Source organism: Sesamum indicum, linkage group LG12 (assembly GCF_026168435.1).
Source record: "Sesamum indicum cultivar Baizhima isolate 11 linkage group LG12, ASM2616843v1, whole genome shotgun sequence".
Lineage (NCBI taxonomy): Eukaryota > Viridiplantae > Streptophyta > Magnoliopsida > Lamiales > Pedaliaceae > Sesamum > Sesamum indicum.
The window spans coordinates 10265332-10291630 of record NC_142668.1 but is presented as its reverse complement, the minus strand read 5'-3'; the positions used below and the strand labels follow the sequence as shown (position 1 = coordinate 10291630).

Below are 26299 nucleotides of genomic sequence, written 5' to 3'. Positions count from 1 at the left end.
ACCATAGACCTGCAGGATCATTTAGATCGATTCATAGCAAAAATAGACTTGCTAGACATAAGCGACAATGCATACTGTAAGTACCCTAGCCGAAAAACCATGACATGGTTTAACCAGCTACCCATTAGGACGATAGAAAACTTTGAGCAATTCTCTTAGAGTTTTCTACACCACTTTGCAATCAACAAAAGATATCTGAAGACCGCTTCATATTTGTTCACCATAGTTCAACATGAACATGAGGGCCTCTGGGAGTATGTCCAAAGATTTTAAGACATTGTGCTTGAAGTCCCGTACGTGGTTTCAAAGCCACACGAGCGTCAACGTGTGGGTGGTGTAATGGGACTAATAAGGTACCTACTTGGTGTGGTGCAAAAAGCAATTTCCAGATATAATGGACGCTGCCTCATAATTATCACCGACCAAAAATCATCCTGAAAGAAAATTGCTTTGCTCTTCGTTCTTTGTCTCGAATATGATGTTGCGGAGTTTCATTGTTAGAGTCGATAATTGTATATACTAAGCATATTCTCTCTTTATTTCCTAACTTTATAATGTGCTCTGCTAAAAGAAAGAGCAATACAATCTCTCACAACCTCATCAGCTCTGCTCGATTTTTGACTGATGAGGGTGTTGACCATTTCAATATGTTATTTCATTATTTGAAAGCGACTTATTAAATATAATTGATAATTTATAAAATGCACCATTTTAAAAAAAACGTAGTAAGAAAAAAGCCCAAATAACTCTAGAAATTGCTTTTGTAATTGAAATGCAGATTTAGATTACCTAATTAGACAGTGAAACGGCAAATTATCCAAATTTTGAAAATTGAATTACTAAGACCAGAATCTGATATCTTTTTCTCTGTCCCCATTGATTTTCCTTGTCTTATTTTCTACTCTTTGATTTCTTGTTAGGTAACAGCTACGGGAATACAGTTTGGTTCCGTAGGTTTGGAACGAAATTATTACGTACGCAAGGTAAACAAAGAAGAATCTTTTGGCCTATTTGATGATCATAAAAGCATAAAACATTTAACAGTTTAACTGCCGACACCAATTCACCCACAGACCACAACACTTCACCAAACCAGAAAAGAAGACACAGATCCAATCAACCCTTGAAAGTTGAAACCCATCTCCTCTTCTCTTTATAGCAACATCTAAAGGTGAGGAAACCCAGACAACTCAATAACACGGGTCAGTTTCGATCTCTCCTTTCTCAACATTGTTATCCTGTATGTTCGCTTTTTTTTATCGAAATTTGCATTTGTAGTTATGGGCATTAATTTGTTTTTAATAAAGTTTGCCCAGATTTGAGTATGACTTTGCTTTATATTTAAGTACAAGCAAGGTTTTTCTGGAACAGTGTTTGCGTATTGTACTATTCGAGTTTGAGTTTCTTGGATCTGAGTACTTTTTATCTGTTGTTTTATGTAGCTACTTTTGAGGTGGTAACACTGGAATTTCTGGAACAACGGTTCTTCAGGCGGTCCGGGTTGGGCTGAGCCCTTGTTATTTTTCGTTGAGATTTGTTAGTTCTGAGGTTTAAAGCACTACTTTGGTATTAGCTTTTCAAAAAAACACTTGAGAAAATAAAATATTGGCGAAGGCATTATGTGGTGTAGAGTTTAGCATTTAAATGGCTGGGAAACAATGCGGTGAAGGCAATGGTCGGTAGCAGTTTAGTAACTGAAAGAGTTGAGGACAGTGGAAGTGTCGATTTATTAACGCGTGAAGATAAGAGTGTAAGAATTAGCCGGGAACCTTCCTTCTCGGGCTGGTTTGATGAGGATGGAATCCCACTTCCAGCTCGATTGAGAAATGATGAAGTAAATGAAGAAGACTTTGTTTTCAGGTTGCATTTGGTTCAGCCACAGGGATCAGAGAATGGAGTTTTAGACAGAGAGGGCTCTAATAATTGTCGGCACAGGATGGAGCACGGTGGAGATACTGATGGTGCTTCCACCAATGGTTTGAGAAAGCAAAATGAGAGTTATGTGCCTTTGGACATTGAAAATAGCCATGATATAGATAAGACATATACAAGTAGCACCAGCAGTTATAATCGAGTTGATTACAATAGTCCATTTAGGAGAAATGAGGAGAACCCTATTTCAGTTTCTGATGTGCTGAAGACGTTGGTTCTTATACTGGTCTGGTACACGTTTAGTACATTCTTGACACTGTAAGTGCTTTGTTCTTAGTTGTTCTGTTTTCTTTTTACATGGATTCTCTTGAATTATTGCTTCTTAAAAATTATGGTTCTTACTTACTCTTTGTTGATTTGTTGGTTTTGCTTGGAGCAGGTATAATAAAACTTTATTAGGGGATGACATGGGAAAATTCCCTGCCCCACTATTGATGAATACTATCCACTTTGCCATGCAAGCTGTGTTGTCAATGGGCATTACATGGTTTTGGTCTGACAGATTTCATTCCTCTGTTATGTCATGGAAGGATTATTTTGTGAGAGGTAGGAGGAAATTCTGTAGCTCACATTAGTTCTTAAACATCTTCACATATGTAGTCAATATTCAAATAGTTACTTGTATGTTTCATGGGGCTTTCTTTTCATTCAAGTAATAGCCATATTAATTATAACTTTACTGATTATTTGTGACTGAGTTTTGTCTATTTGTTTCGAAAATGGAAAACTAGTTAAGTTCTCATATATTTTAGATGTTTAAGTTTGTGTTAGAAAACATAGATTTACAAGCTATTTGATTGTTATTTTGATTTTTCATTCTTCTCCTTGGTATCGAAGATCAGCAGCTAGTCAGGGAAAAAAATAAGGATAGAGGGTCAACTAGTTATTTTCACAAGACAAAAATAAAAAATCCTTTTAAATATACAAAAGTGAATTCCAATATATTCTCTGTTCGTTTGTTGTGTTTGTGCTGAGATTATTAGGAGTGATTGTTTGTTTGTTTTCATAATACTGAAAGATTCGACATATATCAGCTTATGCAATTATCTAATCCTCCATTCTGTCCATGTACCATGAAATATTAAATTGAGTTACTTAGGATAGGAGTCTGCATCTAAAGGGTTCGGTTTATGTTCTTTTGGCTAGCAGGAGCAAGCTGCTTTTCCATCTCTAAGCTATTGCTTGTTTCATGTAATTCTGTATCTTCTGAACCAAATGGGGTGGGTTGGGGGATGGATTTGACATGGAGAAGTTTTCCTTTGGAACCGAGACCAACAACTCCATGTATGAGCAAATGGAATGTTGTGTTAATAGTGGAATTATGCTTCGTACTGCTCATAAAAGCATGCCGTATAAATTGATCAAAATTTAGGACCTTGGTTTAGTACTTGAGTCAAATCGAAGAGCATGATGAAAGCTGGTTGTATAGATACTGAAGATTTCAGATGTAGTTTCTTCCTTAAAAGGTTTGGGTGCAGTTTCTTCCTTAAGAGGCTGAAGTTTTTCTGTTGCTTCATTTTGGATGCAGTTTCTTCCTTCATAGGCTGAAGTTTTTCTTTGTTCCTGCATCTGTTATCTGTTTATGCATCTGGGTGTTACTCATGTTCTCCAAATGATTAGTTGAGTGCAATCCCTAAAACTGGAAGCAACCTCTAGAAAAAAGTTCATAGGAGAAACAGTATGTATCGATTTTTGTCTAGTCCTTACTTAGCGGTATATAAATCAACCTACCTTGACCAGTCTTTACTCCAACTTTTGAGTTTATATATATTGACTCTTTTCTTTTTGACACTTCTGTATCAAGGGCCAGGGCCATCTAATTAGCTTAGGAAATGGTGTAAGTTCTTTTCCACTATGTCATTCCATTTTATTCTGCTTCAACCTTCCCTCTAAATTACCTTTAGGACTACTCCCACTATTTTCTGCTATGGTGTAGAATGTTTATAGGCCTACCTAGACAATTTTTCTTCATCCAAATTATGTTTGGCACAAAATTTTTGCCGCTTCTATTTGTCACCTGGGAGCTCAAGTATTTACTGAAGCATGATTTTTGTTTTTGTATCATTTCTCCTGTTTCATTGAGTTTGCTAGCATCATTGACTTCTCTGACAACTAATGCTACAGATGGCCTTTGCCTTTCACAGTTGTACCAACGGCTCTCAGCACTGCATTGGATGTAAATCTAAGCAATGCATCCCTGGTTTTCATCTCCGTCACTTTTGCCACTATGGTTAGTTCTTCTCTATCCATTATTTATGCATCACTGGAATCAAACTGCTTTAAAACTTTGAGGTTCTGGCGACTTGGCTTATGGTATCTGAGAATTTCAGCTGGCTGGTCTTAGTTAAAATTTGTTAACATGTATAGCTAATGAACAAATTGGCTAATAAAAATGAGGATGACCAAGACTTGAAGTCAATGAAGGTTGAGAGTTATATTCCAATGCTGAAGAATCCAACAAGAAATCTGATATGTTAAGCCGAAACTAATAGCTATCTTTCGGGTGTAATTCTTGAGTACTCATAAACAAGACTGAACAAATAGTGGATCTTGGACCTGGTATCCTCTAAGAGACAAAAACACTATTAACCCCATTGTCGAAAAGACGTGCTTTGGGTGTCTTATACAAATGGAACATAACTAATAAATGACTTTCAAATGCAAAGGAAGTACAGCCTCCACTTTTATATTAAAGTTAGTTTCCGATTAATTTGCTTTCAAGAACATACAGAATGATCTTTTGGCTTTTCCTGACTTAGTCTTCTAGATTGACATATGTTCCATTCCCCTGGGTCATTTATGTCACAAGAAAATTTAAGATAACTAAGTCCATTATATTTGTATTTGCAGTGTAAATCAGCGGCCCCAATATTTCTCCTTCTTTTTGCCTTTGCATTCAGGTATTTCTTCATGAACTGATCTGGTTGCTTTACATCACCTCCTCCTAGCGATAATCTTACCTTTCTGTACTGTGTGTGAAAAACACTTTCACTTCCTAAGAAGTTTATGAAGCTCAATAATCTTTTAGTCTATGTAAGGTAGATGAATTGAGGATTTTATTCAGATCAATCACGAATGTGTGGACAAACTTAATTTTTGAAAAGCTCATTTAGTGATTTTGACATATGGGTTCCAATCTGGTACTTATTGTTGCTGATAGCATTTTCTTGATGGCCATACTCAGACATGGTGACTTGCAAATTTCGGCAAAATAGACTACTGGGCTTTCTCAATTTCTTTTGCCTCATTCTCATCCTGAAATGGGAAATTTCAATTCCCATTAATATTTTCTGGTAAAAAATCCTTGTGAAGTTTTTATGAACTTGATACATTTTATCTCGGATAAAGATCATACTCTGCAGAATGTTTCTCATGTGACATGATCTCTGCATTATTTACGAGGTCCTTGTGCATATGATGTTTCATAGAGGATGTGAATGGTAAGGTGTTTCTACCATGCATATAAAAGAGAACTAGAAGTCTACAATATAACACCTGAAATTTAATGGCAAATGAAGATAGGTATTTCATTAGGTTGGAAAGGAAAAAGGAACTAGTACATGCATCAACGGTGTGTGGCACTAATTAGGCAAGGGAAGGCCAAATTTTACCAGGATTTTCCAAAACTTTTTGGTTCAGACTATAGGTGAAGCAAGGGGAAGAATAATTGTTGCCGTTCGGACAAACGGGGGCCGGGATAGGGTGACCTAGTCTGTTATAGTTGGGTAGTGCAGGAGCATAAAATGCTTATAGATTGATAAACAGCAGATGAGGGTGCATGGTCACTGAAGGACACACAGTGTTGGTTCATATTTAATTATGAGGAATATCTTGCCATTAACTAGTGACATGTGTAAAAATGCACTTTTTTCTGCAAATTTGTTATTGTTCAATGTATCATCATATTTCAATTTCTTTTATGTCACGTGTTATCCTAAAATCATTATCATGTGAAGTTTTTTCGTGTTCTTTCCTTTCATTTTTTGGCTGTATATCACATACATTCTTAGTTATTTGACCTGGCTTTTGACTCAACACATGTTCTTTTGAAGATTGGAGTCTCCAAGTGTTAAGCTTCTTGGCATTATCTTGGTCATTTCAGTTGGGATACTGTTAACAGGTATCATGTGTGTCATATTCATTCTTGTTGCTGAATTTATATGTCTTGGGGGGGAGATTCTGTCATGAATATCTTCCAAATTCAGGGACGGCCTTTGATATTGTCACCTGTCATTTTAAGTAATGATATTGATAAATAATCGAAGACTTTCTGTATATGTAATTGTTCATTTTCCAGGTTTCTTCCACCATGTTTTTTGATGAACAACAGCAAGTAGCTTAAGAAGCCAGCATTTTCAATGAGGCCTTACTTCCGCAGATGCCCATGTTTGAGTATTTAAGTGTGTTTTAAAAGACCATTGGTGTTTCTCCAGTGTTTCCAGCATAAATGCTCCATCAATATTCTAGACATCGGATGATGAACGTATTTAATAATTGTTACTTGAAAAGAATGACTTTATATTTTGTCCAAGCTAATAAACTTTATTATTCAAGATACTGCTTAAGCAAAATTTTGACTGACTTGATGCAAGTGCGAAAAGTCACTTTGTGGATTCCTGGGCACTTCTGTTGCTGATGCATGCTGAGTTTCTTCTGCAAAATTTCCTCTGGTTAAGGCTGAGCCTTATACATGTACAAATTAGAGTAGAAATGCAAATAGATAAATAGAATTAGCCTTATATCGTAATCTGACTTATCCAAATTGAAAAGAATAAGCAATGGAAAGACCTGAAATGATTTCTATTATTTTACCTTGTGAAGGGGAATGCTGTTCTAGATTCTGAATATATTGCTAACTATTAAAATCAAGACAAAGTCAGCTCAAAACAGTCTATCTTGATTATTGTGGTTCTAACCTTTTTAGCCTGTAATGCAGTTGCAAAGGAGACAGAGTTTGAGTTCTGGGGTTTCCTATTTGTTATGCTTGCTGCTGTCATGTCTGGGTTCCGCTGGACAATGACACAAATTCTTCTCCAGGTGTGAGCAATATTACGCTTGTGACTAGTCTTTATTTCTGGTTTCTGAACTTATTTTCCTTGTTTCTATTATAAATTATTCGTATATGCTCTCACATGTCTCTTTTCTTGGCTTGTTACATTACTGATTGGTCGTGCTGACATGAAAACTGCCATTGAAGAAAGAAGCCTATGGTGAGTGTTATCGTTAAGCTCCTGCTTTCAACATGAAAATTTTAGCTTATATGTGCATATGTTTACTTCTCTTTGCTATTTTGGGAATATTTACTTATGAAGTTCTCATTTTTAACCAATATATTTATGTTTGTTGAAATTAAAGCACTTTGAGTTTTCAATTTCCCAACTTATCTCAATTAAACACAACTGTATCTTTTAGGACAGAATATAGACCTCTTCTTCCACTCTGCCCAAAGGGCTAATTCCATAGTTAAATTGTGAGCTTCTTATGGCAGATTCAAATAGTTATGAAGCTTAAGTAGTTTGCATACATCTTATTCACATTCCTTGTGATTGAATGCTGGCAGTTCATGATTCTGACAGGTGTATCGAGGAGCCTATTTATGATTTAAATAGAATTTAATCAGTCTGTTAAATTTATTTAACAAGGATGCTCTTTGTCTTAGAAAATCTGTATGATTTTTTTCAACACTTAGTGAAGACTAAGCCATATACAATTCTAGCTAAGGTCTATACTTGATCCTTAATTTTTGCATTACATTTATTGATAGTTTATTATTCAACTGAATTGTTTCCAACATCGAGGCTTGAAATTGTCCTAGCTGCTTTATCTGTCTGTTAATGACACCTTTTGTCTTCTGCAACATTTTTAATTGTAAAATTAGTTCGGTCTAGTTTGCTCTTTGCTGTTGTCCTGCATTTTTCATGTTCAACTGGACCTAGAAACTAAGGCTTATGTTGAAAATTGGCTTCTATCCAGATTTTGTTTGTACATGTGAGGAGGGCCATTTACATAATTTCAGTTTGTCTCCCAAAATCCACCCCTGAAGTCGTCAGGAGAAAGTAATATGACTCAGATTTTTGCACGTCCAGGGACTATAAATGTGGTCTTACAGATCAAAGTATTTTATGGATGAAAGATGTTTTTTTGATGGACTACACTCTTGTTTTCATAATTAAATAGAATTATTAATTGGTAAGTCGATTCCATTTAACAAGGATGCAATTCTGTTTAGTAAGCTATACTGCATTCATTTTTCAACATTTAGTGATGTCTAAGCTACTTACAAATTCTGAGGTCTAATTTGATGCTCGGTTAAGAGCTCTGTTACATTATTGATAGTTTATCTATGAAGTTAATTGTTGTCAGTTGTTTCATTTTGTTGACCTTTTTTATCATGTCTAATCACTGACACTTTTTGTCCTTTTCAAGGTCTTAAAAATCCACTTGTTTTGATGAGCTACGTGACCCCCATTATGGCAATTGCAACTGCTCTATTTTCTCTTATGTTGGACCCATGGCATGAGTTCAGGACGAGTACTTATTTTAACAGCTCATGGAATATATTGAGAAGTTGTTTGCTGATGTTGTTTGGTGGAACACTTGCTTTCTTCATGGTAAGAGATTCTGGATTCAATATTTCGAATATGGTGCTTGCGATACATGGTAGTTTTGTTTTTCAGTAACTTTCTTTTCTTAATCTGGAAAAATCAATGGACTACTCCAGTCATGTCAGTAGACTCTAAAAAACTCAATAAAGCCTATTGTCTCATTTCTGCTGCATAACTCCTCTTTTCCATGCCGCTTCATTGTCTCTAAAGTTAAAGGACAAAGAGCCAGTTGAAAACCATCTTTAAATTTCAATTGATCATGTTTTGCACTCCGAAGTTTGAATTCCTTGCTTCTGAGAAAAGCTTGACTTTGGTCATGTTGCAGGTATTAACAGAATATATTCTTGTGTCAGTTACTAGTGCAGTAACAGTAACGATTGCCGGGGTTGTGAAGGAAGCTGTAACTATATTGGTATATAAGACTACTCTTTTATTTTGCTTATATATTTGCTACATTTTGCTGAAAAACTGTTAGTTTGATACGTTGGTTTGTTTGCTGATTTGCATGGCTAAGTGTTTTTCCACATAGTTGAGGGGATAATCGTCAGTGAATCAGTTATATAAGTGGAGCAATTTACTCCACATTATAAAGTTGAAATTATCAACTTGGATATTTTTCGAAGTCAAGTATGGATGATTCTATGCCTTTATAACAGTTCTTGGGGCCGAATTAAACGCTGAAGGCAGCTCGTTTCATCCAAGTTAAAAAATTTATTCATCACATTTTAAGGAGTAGAAACGTGATCAGATTTAATTTGCTGTACTGGTAATATCTTTTTATGGATTAAAAGTGGGAATCAAACATCATAACATTGGCTATCTTGGACAAATTAGAGATCCTTAATCTGATGGAATTTAATTAGGTGCAGTCTCAGTTTTGGTTGATTAAGATGGAGATGTCTCATGAGATAGGTTTTCAGTATGGAATTGACAACGAATAACTCTATCGGGGGTCCTCTGATATCCTGGAGTTTAGTCTCATGAAAAACGCAAGAGTCATCTTGTCGCTCAACTGTGCTAATCTCTGCTATCTTTGAAATTTTGTGCAGAACTACTTTTGTTTTTGACGTATGATATCTTTTCAGGTGGCTGTATTTTATTTCCATGATGAGTTCACATGGATGAAAGGGGTTGGCCTTTTAACGATAATGGTTGGTGTCAGTTTGTTTAACTGGTACAAGTAAGTCATCAGCTGCATGCCATTCACCAAAACGTTACATTGTTATGTTTCTATTTCCTATTCTCGTGAATAAAGTCAAACTGGGTCAATTAAGTATACCCATGCACATTTATTATTAGTGATTTATTTTTGCTAGTTTTTTTCAAATATATGCGTATCGTCGCTTGCCCGACTGTTGGTTGATCCATGCAAGTCATTTTCCCATTAATGGAAAAGAAACGTTTATTTATTTACTTATCAAGACATCCTTGATCAATAGCTGAAAGGTAGGACTTAAGGCAATAGTGAAGAAGCTTTCTTGCCAACTTTGGGCTGAGCTGAAAGATATGACCTGTGGTGATATTTAAGAACCTCTTTTTTGGCTGTTATCCATTGTATAGCTTTTGCAGTTTAGATTGCAACGAAGACTCTGTTTTGACATTCCGGTGAATATGTTGCTAGTTACCACTTGGTTTTCATGAAAATTTGCGAATAGGTTGTAGAAACTTTCGTTTTTGTGATGATAGCGATAAAATGTTGGATAAAATCAAGAAGTAATACAACCAGAAGCCCTTTACCTAATAGCTCGAATTTCATTCTTCTGTCTGTCAGGTACCAGAAGTTACACAATGGCGAGACAACTGCTGGGTCACCAACAGATGGTACAGCTTCAAAGTATGTTATTCTTGACGAAATGGACGAGGAAGAAGAGGATCCTGAAAGCTCAACTATGCATTTGAACTAATAAACTCGGGTAAGCATATTACCTATTGGTATGAATGCCACCGACTCTTTTAAGCTATTTCCCGACACTTGGCAGCTGCCATTTGTTAACATTTCTTGAGGATTTTGTGCTCCAAATATTTACATTGACGAGGCCGGTGTTGTCTTTCATCTGACAGATGGTATGAACTTGCCCTTGCTTGCTTCTGTAAATGTCGACGTTGTCTAATGGGCCATGTATCGTTGGCTCGATTTTGTAAAAGACATGGGATATTGAGTGCCGGAGTTTGTAACTACTTCACAGATTTTGGTGAAAGATTTATAAGCATTTGGTCCCAAATGGTTTCTTGTATCAACATTGTTCACAAGGTGGTGTAGATTTAAAGAATTTGTTGACATCAATTTAAAATAGGAGACCCCAACTGCTTTTGGGAGTTATAAGTCAAAATTTTTCCTTCACGTTCAGTTGAGTGTATATTCAGATTCTGGAGAATATTCAACTTCCTTGTATTCATAATTTCTACTTCCCTTCTTTAATAAATGATCTCTAATTGGCATTTGTCCATTATTATCCTGTCCATCTTTTCTTTTCTTTTTTTTTTTTTTGAAAAGAAAATTATGGAGCAAATATATTACCGAATTCAGGCTTGGAGGGTGTTCTGCTAAATTTATTTAAAATATCTCAAAAGTTGATACATTTTTATAAAATATTTTTAAAATTTATAAGATGTTGGATTTTATTTTAATTAATATATTTTAATATTTAAATAAAATAAAATTATAAAACTTATATAATAAACTCTTTGGTTATTTCTCTTGGGGTGAAGCTTAAATTGTGTCTATTGGTCAGTTGTGGTTTCCGTTTCCACTGTTATAATCAATAGAAGCAAAGAATCTGCTCTCTTCTATTTTCACTCTTGGTTTAGTATATTAATAGGTAAATTATAATCGGCTCTTTGGAAATTTGATATAATTATAAATATTTTTTTATTATTTAAAAAATAACGATATCTTTTGGAATTAATTGTGGTCTAACAAATACTTACTTATTATAAATTGTCACGAGAGGATATTTATTAGACGATTATTAATTTTAAAAGAATATTTATAATTTTTTAAACAATAAAGAAGTATCTGTAATGATAACTGTTGAAATTTTTCCTATATTGATATTTTGATTTTCTCCATTTGACTACACCATATAGTTGTTATATTAGAACACTATTTTAACCTTAAATATATTTTCGTAAAAAATTGTTACAAAAATCACTCTACATTTGAATAACTTTTAATATCTCAATAATTCTTAGACTATTATTATTTATTTATTACTAAAAATTTAGTATTAGAAGAATAACGACACAATTATGCTTGCTAAAGGTGAACACCATGCAACCACGATTTAATTCTTCTATTACATTAATGTTTTTTTTTTTTGTTCCTTAATGTACGTAAATCTAACAATTAAGTTATCCATCAAAATAGTCGAGACGATGTGGTTCAGATGGCACAAAAAGACCTCAACCCATACTTGTTGATTAAGGCCGAGAAGGGTGTGGATATATTTTGTGTGGAGGAGGAGCATATATTGAAGTCAATTAAGACAGCTCAAAATAGGTTGTGGTGAAGAAAACACAGCAGAAGGAGAAGAAATGTCCATGAAAGACTTTTCTTTCTTACCTGCCCTGCAGCAATCTACATATATACTGATTGATGGCTCTAATCTTTGCACTCAGCTCTTCTCAGTTCTCAATCTCTGATAATATACAGCCCCACATTTCACATAGAACACGCACTGTGAAAGCATATTGTAATGGACTTACTGCTCAGCGCAGTGGCACTTTCTTGTACTGTTGTGCTAACAATATACGCATGGAAAATCTTGAATTGGGTGTGGTTTGTGCCGAGGAAGCTGGAGAAATCCCTCAGACAACAAGGTTTTGTCGGAAACCCCTACAGATTTTTGCTTGGGGATGTGATGGAAATGACGGGGATGGCGAAAAAAGCCTACTCCAAGCCCATCGATTTCTCGGATGATTTTGTGCCTAGGATTGCTCCCTTTTTCCTTAAAATTGTTAATAACTATGGTATGTTTGTCTTTCTTTTTAATACTCAGATTTTATGAGTATTTCTTTTATTTTCTTGGTATATATAAATTTGGGTGCCTTCAGTTGCATTATATTTTTTCAAATGTTAATCTTATGTGTATATATGTTTCTTTTATAATGTCTCGTTGTGGGCTCTCCTACAATAATAGAATGATCCATTAGGTATTTGTTACACGATTTTTAATTTTAAAAGGTTATTTATAATTTTTCAAAGATTGCGTAGGTATTTATAATTATAGTAAATCTCAAGAAAATCCTTCATTATTTACTCGGTAAAGTATCATATGTGATATAGAATATCATTTTATGATAGAAACGTTAGACATTATATAAATATGATTAGAGAGGGTAAAATTGCAAAGTTGGTCCCATAGAAGGATCATTTCAATTTGGCTCCCAGTTAAAATTTGAACCACTAGTCCAAAAAGATAGCACATCCGGCCCTTTTTGGCACTCCGCTGTTATAAACTAATGGAAAAACCTATGTGGTATTTATTTAGCTGTTAGCTGGTGATTTTTGAAAGGATTTGAAAAGATTTTCGAGAGAATTTAGGTCGTTGGAACTTTTTTTTAATGCTAGGACGGTTGGGTATTTATTGCATGCGTGTGATCAAGCTCATGTGTTGATTTTTGAATCATCAACTAACGACTAAAGGCGGAGTGAATAAATGACCAAATTTGCTATAACTTTGGACCAATAGTAACAATTCTTAATGGAACTTGCGACAAAAAAATAAAATTCCAAATATGATATCAAAATTGAAATAACCCAATCTTATAGGATCAATATTATAATTTTGCCAATTAGAGAGTGAGGCATATATCCTGCGATGTAGAACTCCAAAATATTGTGGGGAGAGTAAATATGGACGACGAATGCACTAAAACAGGCACGTCAACACAAAAACTGCAACATGCAAAGTTAGGTCGGACATAGGTATTATATAAGTTTTATGTACAACATAAGTATACACATTTCAATTGGGATAAATGCAAATTACCTCCCTTAAAAAAAATAAAAGGGCAAAGAGCCTCCCTAACCTTTTAATAAAGAAAGATATTATCCCCCTCCGCTAGGCAGTGTAGCTCACTCGCCCATTTTGCGACTGATTTAGCTATTTTGGTGTGTAACTGATCACTTTAACCCTAATTACTAAATATAAAAGCTAAAAAACATTATCACTGTCTCTTTCTTTATATTGCAGCACGCTTCTCTCTTTGCCATTTTATTTTTTTTAGGGTTTTTTTTTTCACTTTTCCAATATTTCAGTGGGTAATTTGCATTTACCCCCATTTTAATTATAGAAATCTATATACAATTTCCCTGATTCATGGATGGATTCTTGAGAGAGTAAAGCTATATATCAGCTTTAGACTTGTATGATTCCTATATTTTGAATAAATAACTGAAGAAGCAGATTTGATTAATTTGGAGCTTTTTCAGGTCAGAATTGTTATGTATGGCTTGGGCCTCGCCCTGCAGTACTCATCTCGGACACTGAGAATGTAAGAGAGATTCTGTCAAAGACTAACGTTTTTCAGAAGCCTTACAATCCGATAGGGCAGATGCTGGCTCGAGGAATATTAAGCTATGAAACTGATAAATGGGCCAAGCACAGAAGGCTCCTCAATCCTGCTTTTCACATACAGAAAGTAAAGGTAAACTTTTGCACTTTGCTCTATTTTGCTTCATCTAATTTCAGCTAATGATTTGGTTTCAATTGTTTTGCATTGGTCGCCTTTGTGCAAAAGGGAAAAAAAATAGGGCATCGTCGCGAGAAGGAACATGCTTTTTCATAATTATAATTACGATGTTTAAAAGTAAAAGGTTGTGAGAAATGTTAATTATTACGGCTGTATAATGGTTATTGTCATGCCCCCATTTGGCACCATCCTAAAATTCAGCTATGAACAACTAGCCGAAAAGGAATATCGAATTGATACACTTGAGTTATTTGACCAAAACATGTATGTTGTTATCTTAGGGATGTTTTATTGGTACTTTTATCATGTTTTACAAGTTTGCTAGTTAAATAGTTGATGGGTGGACGTCTATTACAATTTGTACCAAAACTCGAGGAAACTCATACATGCCATGAGTTGTGTAAGTGTTGTGTCTATATCATGTCGGATTTTTTTTTTCTTTCTTATTTAATGTTTTGAGTATGGTAAATATTGTGTCCAGCATGTGTCTGATATTGCATGATGCATTATATTTTTGCTGTTTGAGAGGATAAAGAAGAATAAGTGACAAAATGAAGTAGAATCATTGAGAACGAATTTTTCTTCATAAATTGATGAGTGCTCGTCTACTGTAATAATAAGATTTCTCCTAGTAATAGAACTTCTGCGATGTGTACGTAAGACGAGTCCAATATCTGAACAATGTAAAGCTTGTGACGAGCTGAGTTCTTGTTTCTGCATCTGCACACGCTTACCTTCGTTCATAGTTCCTGAAATTTGGCAGCAACAGAGTTTGACACTTTCTGCTTCACACAGCATATGATTCCGTCCTTCTATTTGAGTTCTTGCGACATGTTGAGCAAATGGGAAAAGATTGTACCAAGCGATGGATGGTGTGAGTTGGACGTGTGGCCGTATCTTCAGACCTTGACGAGTGATGCCATTTCGCGTACTGCATTCGGCAGTAGCTACGAAGAAGGAAGAAAGATATTTGAACTTCAGAAAGAACAAACCACGATCGTTGGAAAGTCGTTTATGTTGGCTCACATCCCTGGATGGAGGTATAACCATTTGTCCTCTTGGATCTCGTCATTGTTGATCATACATGTTCAAAGCGTGTTTGCAATAACTTAATTTAAGTGTTTATCAAAGATAAATTAGCGGAAAAGAACGTTTTCTATTTACACTTTATGCTACTCTAGAACTATTTAGCTTAAACTAAACTCATTTAAACTAAAACGCTGTAAGTTTCTCTCCACCAACTTCATTAGTAAAATTACAGAAAAAATTATATTTATGTCCCATAAATTAACCTCATTTGTGATGGTTTTTGAAATCACCTGCATATTACATCCCATAAATCCAAAATTGTTGCAATTTTTGTCCCCTCAAGACTTAACAAAGCTCGTGCAGTGCACGAATTGTTTCCATAAAAAATTTAACGGCATTAAATCTTTGGACTAAATTACAAATTTTTTGAACTTATTGGTTTAATATGTTGAATAAAAAATAATGGGACCAAAATTACCAAAAAGGTTAACTTGTGTGACCAAATACTCCAACTTCAGTTTTTGTTTTTTTCATATGTTTTCCTAAAATTATTTTCAAACACTCCCAATTTTTACACTAGCGATACTTACAATGTTCTCTGCAATTTATTCTCACCAAAAACAGGAGCTACTCCAAACACCACCCTCAAGGGTTTTTTGCCTCAGCTTGTTTACATTACTTCTGCAGGTTTTTGCCCACAAAAGCTAACACAAGGATGAAGCACATTGGGAAGGAAGTCGACTCGCGGGTGCTTGGCATAATCGATAAAAGAATGAAGGCAATAGAAGCAGGGGAAGCTAGCAGGGATGACTTGTTGGATATACTGCTACAATCAAATCTCAAGGAAATACAGCAGCATGGAAATAAATTTGGAATGAGCTTGCAGGAAGTTGTTGAAGAGTGCAAGCTCTTTTACTTTGCTGGGCAGGAGACGACATCGAACGTGCTAGTGTGGACGATGATTCTGTTGAGCAAGCATACAGATTGGCAGGCTCGCGCTAGAGATGAGGTGCTGCATGTTATTGGAAGTAGACAACCGGATTTTCAAGATTTAGATCGCCTGAAAATTGTAAGTATTGCTCGCATCTTAAGTTTTAAGTATATTTTGCATATTCTTGAAACTTAGAGGCTAAATTTATTTAGAAAGATCTTCAAAATATTTTTAAAACTTAGCAGACGTCAAATCTTATTCATAAATAAAATTTTCAAGCGTTTGCATAAAATGAACAATGGAGTTTATAAGATGGGCTAAATTGCATTTACTGGCCCGTATATTAGGGGGGTAGCATTTCAGGGACTGTAGTTAAGGGTGCAGCAAATAACATTCCAGAATTAAATTTTTTTTGGCAATTTAATGACTCCGGCAATCGAATTTTGTAAATTCGCCGGAAACTGCTTACCTGGACACAAATTAGGGTTTCAATTTGGGGCTTTTGCTGATGTGGCCGGGCGTTAAAAAATTATTGCCAACTAAGCTAAAAAATATTGCCAACTACGCTAAAAAATTATTTCCAATTTGGGGCTTCATCATCTTCATTATCACCGTCATCATCTTCATCGTCACCATCATCATCTTCGTCTCTCTCTCTCTCTCTCTCCTCCCTTTCTCTCTTTACATTTCTTAGTTCTTGTTCTTCTTTCTCCAAAAAATCATGAAATTTTCTCATGAAATGCAACTCCTCTGATCTCCTTTTCACATATTTTGGAACCCCAACTTGCCTCTCTCTCTCTCTCTCTCTCTCTCTCTCTCTCAGCATATACATACAGCCCTTGTATCTATTCCCACAACCCACCTTCTTCCTCAATTTTTGTGTGCGGGTTCTTGTTCTTGGGTTTAAGTGTATAGATATATACACATATGCCGTTTTCTCAGTCGACTCAACTTCCTGCGACGATGAAGCCGACCGCCGCAACACGGGCACACGCCTTTATGGTGTTGACTGGGGCTCTGTCGACCTCTCCATCGTCGACACAGAGAACGAGGAGTCTCAGCAAAAGCTGGAAGATGATTTCGACACCTTCACCACTACGAAGGCATCCGATCTGGGGCAGTCGCTTGTGATTGCCAAATCCCCTTCAAAATCCACATCGTGAAGGATCGGGATATGAAGGAGTAGCATTTTGTTTTTGTTTTTGTTTTCTTTTTCTTTTTGTTTTATGTTCTTTTCCACATCAACGAGGGACTTGGCAATTTTATCCTACACCACAGCCACGTCGGCAGCTTAGTAGGCACTAATTTATAACCTCACGGTCACATCAGCAAAAATCCCAAATTTGAACCCTAATTTGTGTCCAGGTAAGCAGTTTCCGGCGCATTTGAAAAATTCGGTTGCCGGAGTCCTTAAATTGCCAAAAAAAATTTAATTCTGGGATGTTATTTGCTACACCCTTAATTACAGTCCTTGAAATGCTACCCCCAATATACGGGGCAGTAAATACAATTTAGCCATATAAGATGTTAGTAAATTCTTACATTTCTAAAAAGAGTTTATAAGTACGTAATATCTTATTTTTTAATTTTATAATGTCGCTACTTTTAATAAGCTTGCAATATCTTTATAACCTCACTGAAACACCCTCTTGGGCCACTTCTGAGCCTTCTGATATATATCCTGCATGCAGGTAACGATGATTCTTCACGAGGTCCTAAGATTATATCCACCAGCGTTCATGCTTAGTCGAGCTGTTCACAAGGAAACGAGACTGGGCAAGATAACGTTACCGGCTGGAGTGCAAGTCATGCTGCCGGCAATCCTACTGCACCACGACAGCAAAATATGGGGCGACGATGCAAAGGAGTTCAACCCCGAGCGGTTCAGTGAAGGAGTTACAAAGGCAACGCGGGGCGAGCTCTCGTACTTCCCCTTTGGCTGGGGACCTCGTATATGTATTGCGCAGAACTTTGCTATGTCAGAAGCCAAAATGGCACTGGCCACGATCTTGCAACGCTATTCTTTTGAGCTCTCCCCATCGTACTCTCATGCTCCTCATGGCGAGATAAGTCTTCGGCCTCAGCATGGCGCACACTTGATGCTGCGCAAGCTGTAGGATCTGTGGTGTAGAATTTAGGGAGTGAATTCCTTTTTACGTAGGCATGATGCTTGACGTTGTGTGCTGATAACATTTATGTGTTGCATGTGAAATTTGGGTTCGGAATAATAATAAGTTTTTTTTTTCCTAGTAATTTTTCTTAATTATATATTTGGAGGTGGTTCCGTGTGATGTTTGATAAGGTTCATATGTCAAGTGTCGGTTGGAGGGACAAGGAACATTCCAGTTACTTGCCAAAGATTACAGCCCATACATATATATACATATAAATGCTTCATATCAGTGGTTCTTATAGAATAGACTGTCTTCTAGAATGATGTCTTTTCCATGATAAATAAAATCAAATAGGCATTTTGTTTGATTTTTTTTTTTTTGGAATATACATAGCTCAAACATATATTTAAGTGTTTAGCAGGCTTACATCCAGAAAATTGTAATAGATATTTTCAACAATCATAAAGACTGTATCAGTGACACATAAACATTAATTCAATAGTTTCTCCAAAAAATTTAAATTAGCTGGACCTTTTTTTTGTACATTTTGAACATTAAAAGAGTATTTGCGACACTGAATGTAGTTCAAGAATGGTAAATATAATTAATCCTATTATTAATTGAGAAGACAGACTAAAGTTATACGAATACAACATACTATTATGGCCTGAATCAGGTCTAGCAAAATTAACTTGAATTAATATATAGCAAATATAATACACTTATCATGTAAATATGTACGATACAATAAAAATGACTAATCACATGACAAATATATCATACTTACTGTGCGACCGATTTAATTCAACCAAACCTAATTTTAATAAGAATTTTCCCCGAAATTTACTCTAAATACTAGTCCAAATTTTCCAATCATCGTCTCCTCTTGTCTACTCACCAACAACACGGCAGAAGGAAAAGAAATGTCCATAAAATACTTTTCTTTCTTACCTGTCCTGCAGCAATCTACATATATACTGATTGATGGCTCTAATCTTTGCACTCAGCTCTTCTCAGTTCTCAATCTCTGATAATATACAGCCTCACATTTCACACAGAACACGCACTGTGAAAGCTTATTGTGATGGAGTTACTGCTCAGCGCAGTGGCACTTTCTTGTACTGTTGTGCTAACAATATACGCATGGAAAATCTTGAATTGGGTGTGGTTTGTGCCGAGGAAGCTAGAGAAATCCCTCAGACAGCAAGGTTTTGTCGGAAACCCCTACAGATTTTTGCTTGGGGATGTGATGGAAATGACGGGGATGGCGAAAGAAGCCTACTCCAAGCCCATCGATTTCTCGGATGATTTTGTGCCTAGGATTGCTCCCTTCATCCATAAAATTGTTAATAACTATGGTGCGTTTGTCTTTGTTTTTAATTGTCAGATTTCACGAGTATTTCTTTTATTTTCTTGGTATATATACATTTGGGTGGCTTCAGTTTCCATTGTATTCATACGTTAATCTTATGTGTATATATATTTCTTTTATAATGTCTCAGTAATGGGCTCTCCTACAATAGTAGAATGATCTGTTAGGTACTTGTTACACGATTTTTAATTTTAAAAGGTATTTATAATTATAGTAAATTTCAAAAAAATCTGTTGTAATTTACTTAGTAAAGTATCATATGTAATATAGAATATCATTTTATGATAGAAAAGTTAGACATTATCAAATATAATTAGAGAGGGCAAAATTGCAAAGTTGGTCCTATAGAAGGATCATTTCAATTTGGCTCCCTTTTAAAATTTGAACCACTAGTCCAAAAAGATAGCAAATTCGGTCCTTTTTGGCACTCCGCTGTTATAAACTAACGCAACAACCTATGTGGTATTTATTTGGCTGTTAGCTGATGATTTTTCAAAGAATTTGGAAAGTTTTCGAGAGGATTAATAAAGGATTTAGGGCTTCGAAACTTTTCTTTTAATGCTAGGGCAATTGGATATTTGTTGCATGTGTGTGATCAAGCTCATGTGGTGATTTTTGAATCATCAATTAGCGACTAAAGGCGGAGTGAATAAATGACCTAATGTGCTATAACTTTGGACCATTGGTACAATTCTTAATGGAACTTGCGGCAAAACATAAAATTCCAAATACGAGATCAAAGTTGAAATGACCCAATCTTATAGAATCAATATTATAATTTTGCCAATTAGAGAGCGAGGCATATATTCTACGATGTAGAACTCCAAAATATTGTGGAGAAAGCAAATATGGACGACAAATACACTGAAATGGGCACGTCAATACAAAAACTGCAAACATGAAGATTTTAGAAAATTTAAGTCGGACATAGGTATTATATAAATTTTATGTACAATATAAATATACACATTTCAATTTGGATAAATGCAAATTACCTCCCCTAAAATATTAGAAAAGGGCAAAAAAAAAACCCCTTAAAAAAATAAAAGGGCAAAGAGACTCCCCAACCTTTTAATAAATAAGCATATTACCTCCCTCCACTGGGCACTCGCCCATTTTGCGACTGGTTTAGCTATTTTGGTTTGTAAATGGTCACTTTAACCCCTAATTACTAAAATATAAAAGCTAAAAAATATTATCACTTTCTCTTTCCTTATATTGCAGCACGCTTCTCTTTTTGCCATTTTATCTTTTCTAGGGGTTTTTTTTGCCATTTTCCAATATTTCAGTGGTAATTTTCATTCACCCCCATTGTAGTTATAGAAATCTATATACAATTTCCCTGATTCATGGATGGATTCTTGACAGCGTAAAGCTATATATCAGCTTTGGACTTGTATGATTCCTATATTTTGCTGGAATTTTGAATAAATAACTGAAGAAGCAGAGTTGATTAATTCGGAGCTTTTCAGGTCAGAATTGTTATGTATGGCTTGGGCCTCGTCCTGCAGTACTCATCTCGGACACTGAGAATGTAAGAGAGATTCTGTCAAAGAGTAACGTTTTTCAGAAGCCTTACAATCCGATAGGGCAGATGCTGGCTCGAGGAATAGCAAACTATGAAACTGATAAATGGGCCAAGCACAGAAGGCTCCTCAATCCCGCTTTTCACATACAGAAAGTAAAGGTAAACTTTTGCACTTTGCTCTATTTTGCTTCATGTAATTTCAGCTAACGATTTGGTTTCAACTGGATGGCCTTTGTGCAAAAGGGGAAAAATGGGGCATTTTTGCTAGAAGGAACATGGTTTTTCGTAATGATATGTATGATATTTAAAAGTAAAAGATTGCGAACAACTAGCGGAAAAGGAATATCGAATTGATACACTTGAGTTCTTTGACCAAAACCTATATATGTTGTTATCTTAGGGATGTTTTCTGGTAATTTTATCATGTTTTACGTGTTTGCCAGTTAAATAGTTGATGGGTGGACATCTATTACAATTTGTACTATTCTCCTAGTAACAAAACTCGAGGCAGCTCATACATGCCATCAGTTGTGTAAGTGTCGTGTCTATATCATATCGGATTTTTTTTTCTTCCTTATTTAATGTTTTCAGTATATAGGTAAATATTGTGTCCAACATGTGTCTGATATTGCATGATGCATTATATTTTTGCGGGTTTGAGAGGATAAAGAAGAATAAGTGGAAAATGAAGTAAAATCATTGACAATGAATTTTTCTTCATAAATTGATGAGTGTTCGTCTACTGTAATAATAATATTTCTCCTAGTAATAAAACTTCTTCGATGTGTAAGTAAAATGAATCCAATATCTGAACCACGTAAATCTTGTGACGAGTTCTTCCGTTTAAGTTCTTGTTTCTGCATCTTCACACGCTTTACCTTCGTTCATAGTTCCTGAAATTTGGCAGCAACAGAGTTTGACACTTTTTGCTTCACACAGCATATGATTCCGTCCTTCTATTTGAGTTCTTGCGACATGTTGAGCAAATGGGAAAAGATTGTAGCAAGCGATGGATGGTGTGAGTTGGACGTGTGGCCGTATCTTCAGACCTTGACGAGTGATGCCATTTCGCGTACTGCATTCGGCAGTAGCTATGAAGAAGGAAGAAAGATATTTGAACTTCAGAAAGAACAAACCACGATCCTCGGAAAGTCGTTTCTGTTGGCTCACATCCCTGGATGGAGGTATAACCATTCGTCCTCTTGGATCTCGTCATTGTTGATCATACATGTTCAAAGCGTGTTTGCAATAACTTAATTTGAGTGTTTATCAAAGATAAATTAGCTGAAAAGAACGTTTTTTATTTACACTTTATGCTACTCTAGAACTATTTAGCTTAAACTAAACTCATTTAAATTAAAACGCTGTAAGTTTCTCTCCACCAACTTCATTAGAAAATTACGGAAAAAATTATATTTTACGTCCCACAAATTAACCTCATTTGCGATTGTGATCTCATTTTTTTGAATTCACCTGCATATTACATCCCATAAATCCAAAATTTTTGCAATTTTTGTCCCTCAAGACTTAACGAAGCTTGTACTGTGCACGAATTGTTTCCATAAGAAGTTTAATGGCATCAAATCTTTAGACTAGAATTACAAATTTTTTGAACTTATGGGATGTAATATGTTGAATAAAAAAATAATGGGACCAAAATTACCAAATACTCCAACTTCAGTTTTTTTTTTTCATTTGTTTTTTTTAAATTATTTTCAAACACTCCCAACTGTCACAGTAGCCACACTTACAACGTTCTCTGTAATTAATTCCCACCACAAAAACAGAAGCCACTCCAAACACCCTCAAGGGCTTTTTGCCTCAGCTTGTTTACATTACTTCTGCAGGTTTTTGCCCACAAAAGCTAACACAAGGATGAAGCACATTCGGAAGGAAGTTGACTCGCGGGTGCTTGGCATCATCGATGAAAGAATGAAGGCAATAGAAGCAGGGGAAGCTAGCAGGGATGACTTGTTGGATATACTGCTACAGTCAAATCTCAAGGAAATACAGCAGCATGGAAATAAATTTGGAATGAGCTTGCAGGACGTTGTTGAAGAGTGCAAGCTCTTTTACTTTGCTGGGCAGGAGACGACGTCGGTCGTGCTAGTGTGGACGATGATTCTGTTGAGCAAGCATACAGACTGGCAGGCTCGCGCTAGAGATGAGGTGCTGCATGTTATCGGAAGTAGACAACCGGATTTTCAAGATTTAGATCGCCTGAAAATTGTAAGTATTGCTCACATCTTCAGCTTTAAGTATATTTTGCATATTCTTGAAACTTAGAGGCTAAATTTATTTAGAAAGATCTTGCAAAATATTTTTAAAACTTAGCAGACGTCAGATCTTATTCATAAATAAAATTTTAGAGCATTTGCATAAAATGAATAATAGAGTTTATAAGATGTTAGTAAATTCTTACATTTCTAGAAAGAGTTCATAAGCTCGTAACCATCTTATCTTTTAATTTTACAATGTTGCTACTTTTAATAAGCTTGCAATATCTTATTAGAGGTTTTAAAGAGTTTTATAACCTTACTGAAACACCCTCTTAGTCCACTTTTGAGCCCTCTGATATATATCCTGCATGCAGGTAACGATGATTCTTCACGAGGTCCTAAGACTATATCCACCAGGCTTCATGCTCGGTCGAGCTGTTCACAAGGAAACAACACTGGGCAAGATAACGTTACCGGCCGGAGTGCAGCTCATACTGCCGGCAATCCTACTGCACCACGACAGAAAAATATGGGGCGACGATGCAAAGGAGTTCAAACCCGAGCGGTTCAGTGAAGGAGTTACAAAGGCAACGCGGGGCGAGCTCTCGTACTTCCCCTTTGGCTGGGGACCTCGTATATGTATTGGACAGAACTTTGCTATGTCAGAAGCCAAATTGGCGCTGGCCATGATCTTGCAACGCTATTCTTTTGAGCTCTCCCCATCCTACTCGCATGCTCCTCATGGCGAGATAAATCTTCGGCCTCAGCACGGCGCACACTTGATGCTGCGCAAGCTGTAGTATCTGTGGTTCAGAATTTAGGGAGTTCATTCCTTTTTAAGTAGGTATGATGCTTGACATTGTGTGCTCATAACATTTATGTGAAATTTGGGCTCGGAATAAAACAAATTCCTTAGTAGTAATTTTTTTTGGATTAATAATAAGAATTATTTGGGAGGTATTGTAATTATAGATTATATGATTTTTAATTTGAATAATATTAAAATTCTAACTCAGATCAAATTTGGTCGGATCAGGGTCAATTATTATCTGACAAGTGTATTACTATTGTCATGCGATTGGTGTACAATTTTAGAGAAATGACAACTTATATAGCACGCGTATCACATTTGTTCCGTAATTAGTTTGATTCAACTAAATCAGGTTTGAATAAAAATATTCCTAGATAACTATATAGTGCCATCTCCTAAGATTTAGTTGTCTAATTATCCATAAATTCCCTAAAGATTAAAAAATTACGTCTAGTACCCTTATTGTATAATATTATCTAACAAATAGATCGAATCATGGAACTGTCAATTAATGATATTAATGGGTGTTTGTTGACGCCAGCATAAAAATTGAATGATAATTCAATTTTATCCTTTAATGGACTAATTCAAGTATTTAATAATTACATAAAAACCCTTAAAATTTGGCTAATTACATATACACCCCTCTTAAGTTTTTAAAAATTACATACACCTTTGCTAATATTTATTATTACCCTGCAAATTATCTTAACATTTTACAATTCGATCAGCTTCATTATTTTAGTAAAATGGAAAGTTCTATATTTATTAGTCAAAATTTATAAAAGTTTCTCCAGAAAGTTTGACTATGGTACTCATTAGACTTTTTTTTTTGTATTTGTACTTAAAAATTTAATGTTTCCAAATTGTGATAAAAAATCTAAAATCACTGGAGAAAAGATAATAAAATTACTAAAAATCTATTGGATCGAAGTCAACGATGAATATTTTTATTAATAAAAAATATTTTTGTTCTTGTTTGATAATATTTTTATCAATAAGATTTTTAAATTTTTTATATACTAAAATTATATTAGTATAATATTAATATATTTGTTTTCTGATACAAAATGAAGAGAGGGATTATTCAGTAAAATTACAAAAAAAATAGTCTTTTCTTCTCAATCTGTTTTTCTTATACCAAACAAGTGAAAATATTTGAGATTTACTTCCCTTTCAATCATACCAAACAATTTGAAGAAAAATTATTATTCTTTTCGTTCCCCTCCCCCTTTCACTTTCTTTTTCTTTTCATTTGAACCAACGAACACTGTTGCAATTGTTACAATAGGAATATGTTAATATTCGTCAAAAATTGTTTATTCTATTATTCGTCACACCATCAAGTATCACAATGGAATAAACTACCCATTGCAAATACTTGCGACGGAAACGATAATCCATTGCAAATTATTTGTGTCGGGTTCTACTGCGACTTCTCTTTGTTATCAGAAAGCCCATCGCAAATATTAAATTGTAATCAGTCAGATAGACCCATTTCAAAAAAACTTTATTTAATTCTACAATATAAAAATATAGGAGGTATCTGAAAAAGTTTGAGAGAGAGAGAGTGTGTGTGTGTGAAAGAGAGAGAATGTGGTTGTGCATGTAAGAATATTTTGGTCGAATTACATATTAATCTTATAGATTTTAAAACATCTTTTGAAAAAGTTAGAAATGTTATTTATAATATCTAAAATATTTTATTTTGAGATCTTATAAACTCTTTAAAAAAAATTTATCAAACACATTTTTTAAACTTATAAGCTCTGAAAGATGTCGTAAGCTTAGAGAAAGGTAGTATTAATAGTTTTGGGTGAATGAATATACATATACCTAACTCATTGATATTTAAGGTAAAGTGGGGTATTATCCCTTTACAGAAATCATGTGCTGTGTAGACTGTAGACATTAATTGAATTTGGTCTTCTGCTTGCTGCTTGAGGATATTATAATAATTGAAAACGTCATGAGCTCTTTCGTTTCAAACAACAATGTTATGTAATTACTTTGTGTGCAAGAATTGGACTATTATCTCCTAAACTGGAGTCACTGCAATCATAG

At 35.1% G+C, this 26299-nt stretch overlaps 3 protein-coding genes across 5 annotated transcripts; all 3 read left to right on the top strand.

Annotated features, from left to right (window-relative positions):
* The first annotated feature begins 915 nt into the window (after positions 1 to 915).
* On the top strand, positions 916 to 10987 carry LOC105165597 (putative sugar phosphate/phosphate translocator At1g06470). Of its 3 annotated transcripts, none has more exons than XM_020694816.2 (13): positions 916 to 1171; positions 1443 to 2190; positions 2312 to 2478; positions 4077 to 4162; positions 4783 to 4832; positions 5985 to 6052; positions 6869 to 6969; positions 7130 to 7142; positions 8359 to 8543; positions 8863 to 8949; positions 9623 to 9717; positions 10309 to 10450; positions 10599 to 10987. In XM_020694816.2, exons 2-12 carry the CDS (start codon positions 1673 to 1675, stop codon positions 10439 to 10441), a joined length of 1503 nt encoding a protein of 500 aa, XP_020550475.1. In that variant the 5' UTR covers positions 916 to 1171; positions 1443 to 1672; the 3' UTR covers positions 10442 to 10450; positions 10599 to 10987. The 3 variants fall into 3 exon arrangements, with proteins under 3 accessions (XP_020550475.1, XP_011082963.1, XP_011082964.1); XM_011084661.3 differs by having other exon boundaries at positions 916 to 1202; XM_011084662.3 differs by having other exon boundaries at positions 916 to 1240.
* Positions 10988 to 11993: 1006 nt separating this feature from the next.
* On the top strand, positions 11994 to 18435 carry LOC105165598 (cytochrome P450 CYP72A219-like). The gene is made up of 5 exons (XM_088876449.1): positions 11994 to 12506; positions 13972 to 14186; positions 15027 to 15271; positions 15948 to 16329; positions 17883 to 18435. Exons 1-5 carry the CDS (start codon positions 12233 to 12235, stop codon positions 18306 to 18308), a joined length of 1542 nt encoding a protein of 513 aa, XP_088732575.1. The 5' UTR covers positions 11994 to 12232; the 3' UTR covers positions 18309 to 18435.
* A 762-nt stretch (positions 18436 to 19197) lies between these two features.
* Positions 19198 to 24390, top strand: LOC105165600 (cytochrome P450 CYP72A219-like). The gene is made up of 5 exons (XM_088876623.1): positions 19198 to 19663; positions 21150 to 21364; positions 22145 to 22389; positions 23053 to 23434; positions 23799 to 24390. The coding sequence occupies exons 1-5, from the start codon at positions 19390 to 19392 to the stop codon at positions 24222 to 24224; spliced, it is 1542 nt and encodes a 513-aa protein (XP_088732749.1). The 5' UTR covers positions 19198 to 19389; the 3' UTR covers positions 24225 to 24390.
* The last annotated feature ends 1909 nt before the right edge of the window (positions 24391 to 26299 follow it).

Coding starts and splice junctions, on each gene's coding strand:
- LOC105165597 (XM_020694816.2), top strand. CDS start 1,673: ATGGTCGGTAGCAGTTTAGTAACTGAAAGAGTTGAGGACAGTGGAAGT. Junction 8,544..8,862: donor GAACACTTGCTTTCTTCATG/GTAAGAGATTCT, acceptor GTCATGTTGCAG/GTATTAACAGAATATATTCT. Junction 9,718..10,308: donor AGTTTGTTTAACTGGTACAA/GTAAGTCATCAG, acceptor TCTGTCTGTCAG/GTACCAGAAGTTACACAATG.
- LOC105165598 (XM_088876449.1), top strand. CDS start 12,233: ATGGACTTACTGCTCAGCGCAGTGGCACTTTCTTGTACTGTTGTGCTA. Junction 12,507..13,971: donor TAAAATTGTTAATAACTATG/GTATGTTTGTCT, acceptor GAGCTTTTTCAG/GTCAGAATTGTTATGTATGG. Junction 14,187..15,026: donor TTCACATACAGAAAGTAAAG/GTAAACTTTTGC, acceptor TGCTTCACACAG/CATATGATTCCGTCCTTCTA.
- LOC105165600 (XM_088876623.1), top strand. CDS start 19,390: ATGGAGTTACTGCTCAGCGCAGTGGCACTTTCTTGTACTGTTGTGCTA. Junction 21,365..22,144: donor TTCACATACAGAAAGTAAAG/GTAAACTTTTGC, acceptor TGCTTCACACAG/CATATGATTCCGTCCTTCTA. Junction 23,435..23,798: donor ATTTAGATCGCCTGAAAATT/GTAAGTATTGCT, acceptor TCCTGCATGCAG/GTAACGATGATTCTTCACGA.